Source organism: Hylobates moloch, unplaced genomic scaffold, assembly GCF_009828535.3.
Source record: "Hylobates moloch isolate HMO894 unplaced genomic scaffold, HMol_V3 SCAFFOLD_11, whole genome shotgun sequence".
NCBI classification, from domain to species: Eukaryota; Metazoa; Chordata; class Mammalia; order Primates; family Hylobatidae; genus Hylobates; species Hylobates moloch.
The window spans coordinates 89539088-89554220 of record NW_026652286.1 but is presented as its reverse complement, the minus strand read 5'-3'; the positions used below and the strand labels follow the sequence as shown (position 1 = coordinate 89554220).

General features: G+C 45.0%; 1 protein-coding gene across 2 annotated transcripts; it reads left to right on the top strand.

Annotated features, from left to right (window-relative positions):
• The first annotated feature begins 19 nt into the window (after positions 1-19).
• ZPR1 (ZPR1 zinc finger) lies at positions 20-11203 on the top strand. 2 transcript variants are annotated; one of them, XM_032167474.2, is made up of 14 exons: positions 20-222; positions 390-551; positions 974-1064; positions 1451-1521; positions 2164-2250; positions 2410-2532; positions 2893-2940; positions 3118-3184; positions 3591-3661; positions 4412-4501; positions 5002-5112; positions 5785-5871; positions 8195-8260; positions 9273-11203. In XM_032167474.2, the coding sequence occupies exons 1-14, from the start codon at positions 52-54 to the stop codon at positions 9405-9407; spliced, it is 1380 nt and encodes a 459-aa protein (XP_032023365.1). In that variant the 5' UTR covers positions 20-51; the 3' UTR covers positions 9408-11203. The 2 variants fall into 2 exon arrangements, with proteins under 2 accessions (XP_032023365.1, XP_058302560.1); XM_058446577.1 differs by having other exon boundaries at positions 30-290; positions 371-551.
• Positions 11204-15133: the final 3930 nt, after the last annotated feature.

Here is a 15133-nt window from a genome sequence, read left to right as displayed (position 1 = left end):
CGCGAGAGCGGCGGAAGTGGGAAGCCAACGTCTGAATTGCGCGTGGTAGCCATGGCGGCCAGCGGGGCTGTGGAACCGGGGCCCGCGGGGGCTGCCGTCGCCCCCTCACCCGCCCCGGCCCGGCCGCCTGCCCCAGATCACCTGTTCCGGCCCATCAGCGCCGAGGACGAGGAGCAGCAGCCCACCGAGATCGAGTCGCTGTGCATGAACTGTTACTGCAATGTGAGGCGGGGGCGCGGCCGGGAGAGTAGGGCTTGTGCTGGGACGAGCCGGGGGTCGGACCCAGCCAGGTGGGCCCGGCCGGGGACCCCGAGGCGCGCCCGGAGATAGTAGGGCGGGGAAAGGGAGTTTCATGGATTTTTTTCCTTAGCTGCTTTCTACTTCACCAGGGCATGACGCGCCTCCTGCTCACCAAGATTCCCTTCTTCAGAGAAATAATAGTGAGCTCCTTTTCCTGCGAGCACTGTGGCTGGAACAACACGGAGATCCAGTCGGCAGGCAGGATCCAGGACCAGGGAGTGCGCTACACTTTGTCCGTCAGGGCTCTGGAGGTGAGAGGACCTCAGAGCAGGTACCTCAGTATTCTAGAGGGAGATCGGGGACTGGAGTCAGAGCTCTGGTCCAGGCGGTAGGATCTTAAATAAATCCCCCTATGTCTCCTAGCCTTAGTTTCTTTTGTAAAATGGTACTGGTGTTGTCATCAGCTCAAGTGAGATAAGATTTGTGAAAATGCTTTGTAAATGTTGTCTGAGGGCATGAAATGAGCGGTAGTTGTTATGAGTAGTATTCTTACCATTTGGACAGCCTGGTTCACACCACCTGTACTGTTCGAAAGGAGCAGTCTGGACCCTGTGGAGTGGCGAGAGGGAGAGACAGCTGGGCTGGGGTCTGATGGAAAGCGACAGTCTGGTTATTACTTGAGGATAAGCTGTTCTGCAGCCTCTTTGTACTGAACGTATTCCTTTCTGCCCAGGACATGAACAGAGAAGTGGTGAAGACTGACTCTGCTGCCACAAGGATTCCTGAGCTAGATTTTGAAATTCCTGCCTTTAGTCAGAAAGGAGGTAAGTTTAAGATCACAGTATTTGGGCTGTTCACATGTAGCTAGAATCTTACCCTCTTTCTTGCAAACCCCCTGGTGCCAGGTCTGATGGTTTGTATATGGGTTCTACCATGTAATCATTGTGATCTTCATTAGTTTATCATGAGTGGAAAGCTTAGGAAAAACAGCTCAAGATGGTAGAAAGTAATGGTAATACCATAGTGTGTTTATTGTAGAATTTTAGCATCACTATTATCAGACATGAATGGAAACTTGCACCTGGCCTTCTCATTTTACGGATGAGGAAATTAAGACCCAGAGAGTTCAAGTGAATTGCCCAGGGTCATACAGGCACTTGATAGCAGAGCTAAGGCTAAGTCACACTTGTCTTTTGTTCTTGTTCACAAGCTCTGACCACTGTTGAAGGATTGATCACCCGTGCTATCTCTGGCCTGGAGCAGGACCAGCCTGCACGAAGGGTAAGCTGGGGTTTTCTGACTGTAGCAGCTCAAGGAATAATTGCTTATATGTGTCTGACTAGAGTGTCCCATGTGTCTGAATAGTCCCTCACTAAATGTTGGAAACTTTTTGGGTAAGCATATGGTGGTGCTGGAGCTGCTAGGATGTTGCATATGTTATAATTATTGTCTTTTCCACTTCCCTCCCTCAGTATATATTCAGGCCTCATCAGACAGACAATATAACATTACCTCTGAAGAGCCTTTCCTAATCCCCTTGGGTCATCTGTGTTTCCTGAGTATTCCATTGCATCTTATATTTATTATGACAGAAGTAATATACTATAACTGCATCTTTAGTTATTTGTCTCCTTAATTGGCTGGGGAGTCCCATGAGAGAACTGATAGATTTACTATTGTATCTCTAACGTGGCATGAGTGCCTGGGCTAAATGGTTGAATGAGTGAGAAAAATGAGGCTCACCTGTCACCACCCGTCAACTTCAGGCTTGTTTGCTACATCTCATTGTGAAGCCTGAGTCACTCTGTTTCCACTCACACTGAGATAGGTGGTGACTTCCTAATGGTAGTAACATGGGCATCACAAGGGGCAGGGCATACGGTACAACACCAGGGCTGATGCTTTACTCTGTATTCATGACAGGCAAACAAAGATGCTACAGCTGAAAGAATTGATGAGTTCATTGTCAAACTGAAGAAGCTAAAGCAAGTAGCCTCCCCTTTCACTCTGGTGAGTACTGAGAGACTGGAGTTGCCCTTGATTAGGGGAGGAGGGATGATTAAGACTGCTGGGATTTTCCACTGTGGTGCCTGAGTGGTCCGATAGTAGGTGATGTAGGATTGTTTATGATTTCCTTTTGCAATGACTCTCTCTTCTCCCATTTGTTAGATCATTGATGATCCCTCAGGGAACAGTTTTGTGGAAAACCCACATGCTCCTCAGAAAGATGATGCCCTGGTGATCACACACTACAACCGGACCCGACAGCAGGAAGAGATGCTGGGGCTCCAAGTAAGTGGACTGAAGGATCCAGAAGAATGCTCTGGAATTATCACGCACTCTGGATTGCTTGGAGTCAGTGGAACTTATTTTGCTGCTGCTGCTCTGTGTGCCCTATTCTCAGTTTGTTTGTGCTTCTCATCTTGCTTATGTCCAGGACTTGGGTAAACTTCACAGAAAGGATGGCAGTGGCTGTGATCCTATCTTAAGTCCTGTTCTTCCTTTGGTTGGAGCTTTACTTTGTGGTTTCTCTAACTGATGAGGTGGCACCTGACATAAGAGAGCCGGAGCATTTTCTCCCACTCCAGGGCAGGGTGTTGGGGACACTGAGGTATACCTGCCAACTTGTGACGTGCATCTTTGCTATTTTAGGAAGAAGCACCAGCAGAGAAGCCGGAAGAGGAAGATCTCAGAAATGAAGTGAGTCACATTGGCTACTGGTGAGGAAGGAGCAGAGTTGTGGGCTGAGACTGATGCTGTTCAGCATCTGTCTTCCTTGTCACCAACATAGATGACCACCAGCATACCAGCTGAGTGTCTTTAGCCTGAACATCCCATCTGGGAGGGCTCACCCTTTGTCCCCATGTTGTGTTCCAGGTGCTCCAGTTCAACACAAACTGCCCAGAATGCAGTGCCCCCGCTCAGACCAACATGAAGCTAGTACGTATCTTTTGCCGAGCAGTTGGGTTGCTCTTCATCTGACTCAGGCATGAAGATTATAATCAGGCTGGGAGCATCCCTTTCAAGGAAAGCACATGCTTTATACCCAGTGATAAGGAGGATATTGTCTTTGATTAGACTGTGTGCCTTGGGTTTTGTGTTCAAAGAGAAAATTAGGCCATGGTCACTAGACTGTGTGTATGTGGCCTGAGCCATGCCTTCAAATGTGTGAACAGGGATCACCATGGGTTGGGAACTTGCCCTCTTCTGGAGGACTCTGTGGGCTGCCTCTTGTGAATATTTCCTGCATTTCTGGGACCAGCATATGTTTGTGTGGGGTTTGGCTTTGTTTTTCCCCAGATGGTGGTCTTGTTCGCCTGGAAGTAGATTTCCTTAACTCTGTTTTCCAGAAATCCCTCACTTTAAGGAGGTTATCATCATGGCTACCAACTGCGAGAACTGTGGGCATCGGACCAATGAGGTGGGTGGGCACCATTATTTGGGAAGAAGACTAGCTTAAGGGTAACCCCCTTTTAACTATCATTCTTCCTAAGTACTTCAGGACTCGGGGGTAGGGGGTGTAGAGTAGCTTGGGTCTTTTTCTTAGGTCTAGTATAGGGTGAGGAGCCCTTGAAGGAACGGGAATTAGCCTAGAGAAGAAAAGTTAGAGATTCTGTAACTTGTTTAAGACATATTAAAGGTTGATGATATGGAAGAAAGAAGTCTTTTGACCCACTCCTCAGAGGTGTGGAAGTTCAGGGAGGCAGATTTTGACTTCACGATGAAGAACTCAATACAGCTGTCTGAAAATAGAATGAGCTGCCTTGGAGAATTACAAATTCCCTTCCCCTAAGTGTATCTGAGTATAAGCTAATTAAATTCTTTAACCAGAATATTATAAAGGAGACCCACACATTGGATGCAGTAGATGAAAGGACTGCAATAAATGCTTAAAAGTCTCTTTCAACCCCAAGAGTCATTTTTTTTTTTAAGGTAAATTCAGAGTTTATTGGCAATTTGGGATAAGTTTTGGCATGTTACCAGGGTTGGGCACTGTTCCTGGCCAGCACTTGGTGTTTTTGGTTTGGGCGACTGCTGTTTAGAAGGCTCTTTCTTTGGTAGCTATTAGTGGGCGTAACTGATTGGAGGTCCAAGCCTACACTCGAGGTCTGTTGGGTACCAAGTGAGGCTCAGGTCTTCTCTCTGTTGCTCCTGACTGTTATCTGTGCAGGTGAAATCTGGAGGAGCAGTAGAACCCTTGGGCACCAGGATCACCCTCCATATCACAGATGCCTCAGATATGACCAGAGACCTCCTCAAGGTAACAGTCTGCTTGGGAAAGTCACTGTCGTCCTCATGAGTTAGATAAGCTGTCTCTATCTAGGGGAAGCTGTCTTTTAGAAATAATGCTCAGGGACATGAGGTATCTCCTACTTCCCTGGCTTTGAGGACCCCTGAGCAGAGGGGGTTAATCCAAGGTTGGGATTGCAGATTTAGAAGGTGACCCTGTTAGCTCTTTCTGATGACCTGGTAGCTTTTTGGCCTCCAGTGTCTATCTGGGTCCTCTTCTCTGTCTGTCCCCTAATGACAGGATACCTGACAGCTTGAAGCTATGACTGAGTTTCCCTTTATTAAGTTGGATCCATTCCCGTGGTTCAGATGGACAGGAGTGAGTCTCAAGCTTTAACAAGGGAGTCAGAGAAAACTGGGACAGCTGCCCTTGTCCCCAGTCTGTCACTGCTGGTATTAATTGGGCAGGAGGCTTCTGGTCGGCTTTCTTTGCCTCTGACTTAAAGCTTAAACTGACCTCTCCTCTCACAGTCTGAGACTTGCAGTGTGGAAATCCCAGAGCTAGAATTTGAACTGGGAATGGCCGTCCTCGGGGGCAAGTTCACCACACTGGAAGGGCTGCTGAAAGACATCCGGGAACTGGTGAGTCACCTGAGTAGTGTGTAAACCACCTTTGAGCAATTTGGCTGTGTGAAGAGGGACTGGAAGACTTCAGACATCCTAGTTTTCGGTGCTGGTAACTGGGTTTCTTTGCCTTAAAGCTGGTTTAAGAGACTTAAATATTATTTTGGATTGTGAAGACAAGTTTATGGGAAATGTTGAAATTCCAGGCCTAACTTTGGGACTTCATAGTTATTTTGTGGTCTTGGATAAGTCATTTATTTTACTGTAAAGTTACGGGATGAGGGTCCTTCTAGCACCTAAAACTTCCCAACATAAAAAACATACATGTATGTGTGGACTTAGCCCAAATATTTATCTTCTTGATGAATTATTTCACTTGATTCTCTGTTGGGCATTTTGTATTTGTAAATCGTACTTTTTTTTTTTTTTTTGCATTTCTTCTCCAAATTAGTATTAGAGATCATATTCTAAGAACATGTTTTGATTTTGTTTTACATTGCCAGTTTTGTTCTTGGCACATTATCCCATAGACTCCTAGGAGTGACTGCCTTGGTCAGAAAGGTGATGTGGGCTAAATGGAAACCAAGTTTCCCTGACTGGGCACCCACTGCCACCTTCTGCCTAGTTTATGGTCAGGCCTAAAAAATATAAAGCCAGTATTCACACAATTTGGATTATCATTTATTGCAGGTGACCAAAAATCCTTTCACATTGGGCGACAGTTCCAATCCTGGCCAGATGGAGAAACTACAGGAGTTTAGTCAGAAGATGGACCAGGTGAGAGGTCACTGGCCAGTCAGTACTTAGAGTCCTGGGGCTCCAGTGAACAAGAGGCTGCATGCTCATGTCTTGCCATTTTTTGAACATCTAACCATCATGTTGGGGATTCTTCTTCTGGTTTTCTTTTTTTTTTTTTTTTTTTGGAGACAGTCTTTGTTCTGTTGCCCAGGCTGGAGTGCAGTGGCGTGATCTCGGCTCACTGCAACCTCCACCTCCTGGGTTCACATGATTCTCCTGCCTCAGCCTCCCGAGTAGCTGGGATTACAGGTGCCCACCACCACGCCTGGCTAATTTTTTGTATTTTTAGTAAAGACAGGGTTTCACTGTGTTGGCCAGACTGGTCTCGAACTCCTGACCTCGTGATCTGCCCACCTGGGCCTCCCAAAGTGCTGGGATTACAGGCGTGAGCCACCGTGCCCGGCCCTCTTCTGGTTTTCTATATTCCATGTCTTCTTTCTTGTTTTTCTCCCTTATTTTGTTAGAGCATCTTCTCCAGTAGCTTCCTGGGATAAAGTGCATGGGAAATAAAATTTCTGGGACCTTCCACATCTGAACATGTCTTTATTCTGTTATCACACTAGAGTGATTATTGGCTGGGAATACGATTCTAGGATAGAAATAATTTTTTATCAGAATTTCGAAGACACTGCGCTATGGTCTTCCACTTTGGCAAAGACATTGCACTACAGTCTTCCAGTTTGGCTGTTGAGAAGTCTGAAGCCCTTTGATGCCTGGTCTTTTATATGTGACCTAGTCTTGTGATCTCTTTGTTTCCTTTGATGTGAAATTTCAGGATGTGCCTTGGTGTGGGTCAGTTGTCACCCACTGGGCTAAGCACTTGGTAGATGTATCTTTTCAGTCTGGAAAACTCGTGGTTCAGTTCTAGGAAGCTTTCATGAATTACTCTATTGACGATATCTTTTTTCTGATTTTTTTTTCCTGTTCTTTCTGAAAACTCCTGGGTTTTAGATATTAGACTCACTTGTCTGGTCTTCTATAATTTACTTTTTTTTTTTTTGTCCTATTTTTGGTTTCTTGGTTTTTTTGTTCTACTTTGGGAGATTCCTTCAACTTTATTTTCCAACCCTTCAATTGAGGTTTTCATTTCCACTAAAACTTTTATTTTCCAAGGAGCTTTTTAAAAAATAGCATCCTGTCTTAGGGATGTAGTATTTTTTCTTCTTGAGGATTATTATGTTTCAAGTTTTTTCAGCATGCAATTTATATAGCACTTATTGATACTGATGTTGGATCTTTCTTGACATTTTATTCTCCTTGCATCCTTTTTTTCCCCATTTGATTTCCCATCTTTCATTGTTAAGGGCTTTGCTCAGATGTCTGATAATCATTGATTGTCTTCTTACAAGTAGCGGACTAAAGACCTGAGTAGGGGGTGAGCCTTGTTAACATGGGGCTTATTACAGGGGAATTTAGCTTAGCTGTTTTATTGAGGTGGTCTCCAATGCCAGAATTGTTAGGTCTTTCCTCTTGGGCTAGTCAGACAAAGACGCTATGTCTGCCAGACAAGAACCAACCCAATTTATATTATATAATCCCCAAAAGTTTTAAGAATTGGTGAAATTAGGTAGCTCTGAAAGTAGAGGGGAAAGGATCTAAAATAAGGACTGTTAGAAAAGCCAACATCAGCAAGCTGTGGACCAGGGGGTGCTGGCCCAGTTGAAGGTAGAGGGAAAGGACTCAAGAACAAGGAGGTTAAATGACTGTGGCCGTTCCATTTCCTGGCCTGAGGGTAAAGGCTTGGCTGGCAGTGTTCTGAGAGCTGTGGGAAGGGGGCTGGGGTGTGTATGTATTCTGTTTCCCATAAGCTTACGTTCATTTAACCTCCTTGTTCTTGATTCCTTTCCCTCTACCTTCAACTGGGCCAGCAGTTCCTAGTCCACAGCTTGCTGATGTTGGCTTTTCTAACAGTCCTTATTTTAGATCCTTTCGCCTCTACTTTCAGAGCTACCTAATTTCACGAATTCTTAAAACTTTTGGGGATTCTGTAATATAAATTGGGTTGGTTCTTGTCTGGCAGGCATAGCCTCTTTTTTTTTTTTAATTTTTCTTTACTTTCATTTATTTCATTTCTTTTATATATATATATATTTTTATTATACTTTAAGTTCTAGGGTACATGTGCACAAGGTGCAGGTTTGTTACATATGTATACATGTGCCATGTTGGTGTGCTGCACCCATTAACTCGTCATTTACATTAGGTATATCTCCTAATGCTATCCCTCCCTCCTCCCCTGACATAGCCTCTTTTTACCAGGGGTTATGTAAAATTTACTTGCTGTGTTCTCTCTGTCCTTTAGATCATCGAAGGTAACATGAAGGCCCACTTTATTATGGATGATCCAGCAGGAAACAGTTACTTGCAGGTATAGTAGACCTTCCCTGATGTTTCATAGAGATACATTTTCTGATCTTCCTTTAATATGTATCATTTCCCTAGAAACTGAAAGACTTGATTCTAAATGGACTGCTTTTTACCAAGGAGGCAGAAGTTAGAAGATACATAAGGGAGAAAAGAGGGGGGTGTGGGAGAGGATTTTTTTTTTTTTTTTTGGAGACAGAGTCTCGCTCTGTCGCCCAGGCTGGAGTGCAGTGGCGCAATCTCGGCTCACTGCAAGCTCCGCCTCCCGGGTTCACGCCATTCTCCTGCCTCAGCCTCTCTGAGTAGCTGGGACTACAGGTGCCCACCACCATGCCCTGCTAATTTTTTGTATTTTTTTAGTAGAGACGGGGTTTCACCGTGGTCTCGATTTCCTGACCTCGTGATCCGCCCGCCCTGGCCTCCCAAAATGCTGGGATTACAAGTGTGAGCCACCGCGCCCGGCCAGGGGATTTTTTTTTTAAGTGTATGTAAAGAAGGAAAAAAAAGGATACTCTGAGGCTCCTTTGTTTTTTTGTGGTCAAGCTCTTGTCCCAGTTCTGGAGTTTTCATTTTGCAAATCTGATTATGGATTGAAGAGAAATGGTACCTTATCCGGAGGCCAAGATAGGAAACTGATAGGCTTTAAGTTGACTGAGGAGATAGTCTGGTGATTGATGTACCTTTATCATTTATTGAGTACTTAACCGTGGGTCAGGCAAAACTCTTTTAAGTTCTTTCCAAGATTAAGACCATTTGTCATACTTTTCATAAAAAGGTACAGATATAACAAAATAGGTGGATTGTTCCCTGATTCTGGTGCTGGGGTCTTCTACCCCTGGCCCATGTGGGCTCTGTTGCTACCCACTAGTTCAGTCTAGCCATGGGAAATTGGAGGCCAATAAAAAGAAGAAAAAAACCCAAAACTCATTATGTTCTTGGGAAAGTGGGAATTGGAAGCTGCCTGCAGAGAGGGGGAGTGGCACGGCAGCACTGATTGTCTCTCCTTGACCTTGCAGAATGTGTATGCACCTGAAGATGATCCTGAGATGAAGGTGGAGCGTTACAAGCGCACCTTTGACCAAAATGAGGAGCTAGGGCTCAATGACATGAAGACAGAGGGCTATGAGGCAGGCCTGGCTCCACAACGGTAGCAGTGGGTGGCTCAAGGGCCAGCCTCCAGCGCTGCTCTTTTTGTAGGTTATTTATTAGTATTGGAAGAAGGCTGGGAGTGTCTTTCCCACCAGCCCTTGCCCATGGTGGGGAGGACATTTGGTCTGAGTCAGAGATCTATGCACACTTTCTAAACAGCTTGTGATGCAAGTGTGGGCCTACTGTGTTACTGACCTTATTTTGGAAGTTTTGAATTGGCCTAGGAGGAAACCCAGAAATGAACCAGGGGTATGTCATTACCACTTTTTTCATATCAAGTCCTTACCCTCCTTCCACATAACGCTCTGTCCTCTAAGGTTGGAACTCTGAAGTTGGAGAAGGTGGAATAAAGTTACACCTGGAGTTTGTTGTTGGTTTTGAGTATATAAAATACTGACTTTGAACAGGAGAGGAGTCTCCTGAGGGGAGACTGAGTCCAGCACAAGTGAAGGAGTTACCGTTGAAATGATGACTTCCAAACAGCACTGGCCTCTGTATTGACCCTATCCTTGTTTGATATCATGCTGTTAGAATTCAGCCTCCTAAAGAAAAGTTTCCCGTGTATCTACTGTAATTTGGGGATTGCAGCTGGCATTTAATTCATTCCTTCAACAGATGCTTGCTTATTTACTGTATGCCAAGCACACCACAGAACAGAGGACAAAATAAATCTCTTTCATGGAACTTAAAAGTCTAGTGGGGAAAAATGACAATAAACAGATGAGGAAAACAGCACATCAGATGGTGATTAGTGTCATGGAGGAATGTAAAGCAGGGAAGGGGCCTGGGTTGTGCAAGGAAAAGGAGAGTAGGGAAGATCTTCTGAACTAGAAGGTGATAATTTGACATTTGGGCAAAGCTGAGGAGGAGGTCAGGGAGTGAGCTGTGTGGGTAGCTGGGGGAAGATTTCCTGGCAGAGGGAACTGCAAATGCTAGAGCTGTGAGGTTAGAGCCAGTGGGGGTATCTGATCAGTTAGCCCCACTCTCAGAAATGTTGAAACACATTCATCCATAGAGACAGGAGGCTATCTGCAGTTCTGAAAGTTGAGGACCAGTGAACACTCTGCTGCTTGGGCCCTGGACTTCCCAGCCAGTGCTCTTTGCACTGTAGTCTCCTGCCTCTCATAAACAAAAGGTGACTCCTGCGGTGCAGACTGCAGGGTATTTGTTCAATAAAGACCAATTCATTGATTAAGATGTTATCACAAACCTTATTGCTTTGTGTTGCAAACTTTTTTTTTTTGTAGAGACAGAGTCTCGCTCTGTTGCCCAGGCTGGAGTGCAGTGCTATGATCTTGGCTCACTGCAACCTCTGCCTCCCGGGTTTAAGCAATTCTCCTGCCTCAGCCTCCCGAGTAGCGGAGACTACAGGCGCACGCCGCCATGCCCAGCTAATTTCTTTTGTATTTTAGTAGAGACGGAGTTTCACTGTGTTGCCCAGGCTGGTCTTGAACTCCTGAGCTCAGGCAATCTGCCCACCTTGGCCTCCCAAAGTGCTAGGATTACAGGCGTGAGCTACAGTGCCTGGCCTGTGTTGCAAACTTAACTCTGAAGAATGAGTTAGAGATGACTTAGCAATCAGACATCCACTCTCATTGCTCTGTTAAACTACTCTCAAAGGTCACAAGTGATTTTCCACTTGGAAAATATTATCTATTTCTGTCACATTTGATAGTGGACCATCTGTTCTTAACCCTTATTTTGGCTCTCGAGATACTGTACCCTTGGTTTTCCCTTCACTTTGAATCTTTCTTATTTGGACACTTTGCCTCCTCCCTCATTAAATTTGTTTCTGAGAGTTTTGCTTTTGGACATCTCTCCATATTGGATTCTTTGGCATCTTACTATCATGTGGGACTAACTTCCATACCTGTATCTCTAATTTCTGTAAGTGAGGGCGAGAGTAAGGTGTTTGGAGACTCAGGTTAGCAAATGACTCATTCAAACTATAAAGCTTCAGTACTTTGAGCAAACTTCTCACAGGCAACTATTCTACCCGAAGAGATTATCTCTAGATATGTTTCCAGCTGACTTGGGAATCTAAGTTTACCAGACAACCCTCCGATCTATCATTTGCTCTCTTAAGTAGACTTCCCCATAGTGTAGGTGTGCTCTGTTAAGATAAACTGCAGTATCAGGTTCATTTTCCATTGTGAAGGAAAAAAAATGGCACTCTGGCTTATTACTGAATCTCTTGTGAGTTTGGTTGGTGTGAGGCAATCTCCCAGAATCCATCCAGTTCCTAGGAAATGATGACCTGAGTTTCTGAACTTGCAAAGACTGAGGACCAGGTGCCAGACTGGGATAACCCAGCTAAGGTACTTCCTGCCCTTTGATGACAAGGCATTCTTCAGTTTCATACCCTTCTCTTGAAGTATCTCTCAGCTCCTTTCTCATTTCATAAAGTGTGTCAGGATGGGAGCTTACATATAGTTAACTGAGTCTTGCTCCACAGCCCCTAGCATATGACACATGGTTAATAAAATCTGTTAAAATCCTCCATCCTAGATCAATCCCTATTAGGACACTAGGGATAACGTCTATAAGTAAAAAGATAGGGAAAGGGTCTTGCTTTAAGGCCAGGGTAGGTGAGTCAAAGTGCCAGGAACATGTGGATTCAGTTTCACAGCCATGAGTAACATTTAAATGGAAAAGGTTTGTGATTGTGTTAAAAAAGGAAAGTCGTGCATGAGGGCATGCCTCCTGCTTTCATGGGTCAAGTATGTGAAATGCAGCCATGTTCAGTCATTAGACCTGTGGACGAACATACAGGTAGGTACCGAATGTACATCTGTGTCGTGATGAGGGAGTGGAGGAGGGGAGGTGAGTGTTGGGAGCAAGTATGAAGGGCAGTTGACTTGGCCAACTGAAAGCTTTAATGATGGCAACACTTTCATTCTAACATCAGTATATTTCCTTCTTTGTACACCTGTGGTAGGTGCCTGATGCACACTGCAGAAAATGGTGCCTCTGCTTACATTTAGGGCAGTAGTGGTTAAGACTACTTGGCTTTATTCCTATTAAAAAATGTTTTTTACACACTTCTTTTTAAGGCAAATGGCAGTGTTTCCAACTGTGAAGAGAAAAAGTTGCTTATTTTGTGTGTTCGCCTCAGTTTAGTATTGGCACTTCCAATGCTTGTTTTCCTAGTCTGTAAAATGGGGATAATTAGGATAAACAAAATTATCCCCATTTTACAGGTGACAAAACAGCCTCAGAGAGGTCACTTCCAGAAGGAAGCAGAGCTTTTTATTTTTTGAGGCGGAGTCTCTGTTGCCCAGACTGGAGTGCAGTGGCACGATCTTGGCTCACCACAACCTCTGCCTCCCAGGTTCAAGCGATTCTCCTGCCTCAGCCTTCTGAGTAGCTGGGACTACAGGTGCACGCCAGCATGCCTGGCTAATTTCTTTTTTTTTTTGGAGACAGTCTTGCTCTGTTGCCCAGGATGGAGTGCAGTGGCACGATCTTGGCTCACTGCAGCCTCCGCCTCCTTGGTTCAAGCAATTCTCCTGCCTCAGCCTCCTGAGTAGCTGGGATTACAGGCGCCCACCACTGCACCCAGCTAATTTTTGTATTTTTAGTAGAGATAGGGTTTCACCACGTTGGTCAGGCTGGTCTCGAACCCCTGACCTCATGATCTACCTGCCTCGGCCTCCCAAAGTGCAGGGATTACAGGCGTGAGCCACCGTGCCTGGCCAGAAGTAGAGCTTCTAAGAGGCAGGTGTCAAACCCAGGCCAGTCAGACTCTGAAACCTGAGGTCTGAATATTTTAAGCTCAACTCCACAATTACTATATTTGTTCTATTAGATACAACTGCAGAGAGAGGCCAAAGCTCAGAGCAGGCCACTGGCACGGCATCTGATCCTGCTTAACTGCCCTGCAGCGTAGGGTGGAGACGCTTGGGTCTTGTCAGGCTAAGGGACTTGGGTAGGATGGGTAGTGGTGGAATTGAAGAAAAATTGAAGAAAACAAATGGGCAGAAGATGGGTGGGTGGAAGTTGAGAGGGCTATCCTGGCAGTGTTCACTGGAGCAGAAGTGTGAGGCTTTCTGAATGCCCGCTGACACGAGGGTGGGGCAGGGCTGTGTAGTGTGAGATGCACCAAATTGGACTAGAAACCAAGGCAGGGTTGTGTATGGGGTACCCCTGGGGCCCTCTGCCTAGTGAAGCCCCATCTTCTCAGCCCAGTGTCCTCGTCTCACAAGCCCTCAGAGCCCCAGCCTGCTTTCCTTTCTGGGCCTGTGCTGCAACCCCCTCAACATGGCCCACTGGGTAAAAATTCATGCTTCAAGACTGATCCCCAAGCCTGTTTTGTATTATATGAGTAAAGAATTTTTTAAACACATATCCCCAGATAATGTATATTTATTTATAAAGTATAGCCCTGTCTGCTTGACTAATGTATTGAAACAGTGACCTTTTTGACTCCTGGTCCAAGAAACTATTGTCTGCACTTTTGTGTAGTTGTGTGTAGCATCCTGCAAATTCTGTCAGAAGTCTGTGATTTCAGTAACACTAAAACTTCTCTCTCAAATGGTACAAATTTTCAGTTTTAAGACAAGTTCTGGGGATCTAATGTACAACATGTTGACTATGGCTAATAATTCTGTATTGTTTACTTGAAGTTTGCTAAGACAAATTTGCTTAAGTGCCCCCCAGCGAACTAGTACATAAATAAGTCTAGTGAAGGATGTTTTAATTAATTTGATTTTGGTAATCATTACACAATGTATAATTATATCCAGTCATCACATTGTACTCCTTGAATATATATAATTTTTTGTCAAATAATAAAGCTGGGAAGAAAACGATAAAACTGACAATCTAACATATATGATGAGGTAAAAAGATCTGGTATTTCAAGAAATTTGGATGACCTCTTGCACCCCACTTTGCTAGCCTCTACTCCCAAGACTCATGTTCTGGCTATATGAAGTTGAGCAACTTCTTTTATCTTGCCACGCTTCAGTTCTTATCTGTAAAATATGATAATGAAACGATTTGAGAATTGTGAGGGTTAAATGAGATAATTCAGGTAGAGCTCTAACCCCCCTGCAAAGAATAAAGTCTTTTCTTTCCCCCCAAAACTTGAGTGTTAGAATTCATTCTCTCTGGTTTCTCTCTTTTGCTATGCTAAAAAATGATCCAGGTCCTTCTCATTGGCAAGATTGTTTTACAGTTTCCTTCAAGAGATAACTGGGGGCTACTTGTAATAGAACACTAGAAGAGTTACACAGGTCTTAGAAACTACGTTTTTCATAGTAATTATGTTGGTTTGCACTTCCTGGCTTCCTTTTTTGGACAGTAGGTACCTGGAAGCCTAGTGGAGCAGATTTTCCCCACTTAAAGATACTTATAAAAATAACGAACATAGTTCCGATGACCATGTGTCCAACACCGCTCTGCGCACTTCACACAGTAGTGTCATTTCAGCCCGTGACCATTCCGAGTTAGGTGCCAGGATTCTCCCCGTTTTGTGATAACTTGCCCGAGGTCGTACAGCTAGCCAGCTATGGAACCAGTATTCAAACTCGGCTACGCTGCAGCCCGTGGCCCTCCACTTTCTTGCCCGTGCTCTGGAGTTTAGGCAGCCGCTGGGGGCGGGGTCGTTTGGGTCAGGCTGTGGCCTCATAGAACAGCGCTTGCTGCGGTTGGATGGATGGGTGGGTGGGTGAATGAAGAGAAGAAACCTGGTGGCGTCGTCCCAGGGCTGTGGAGCGCCCCGAAG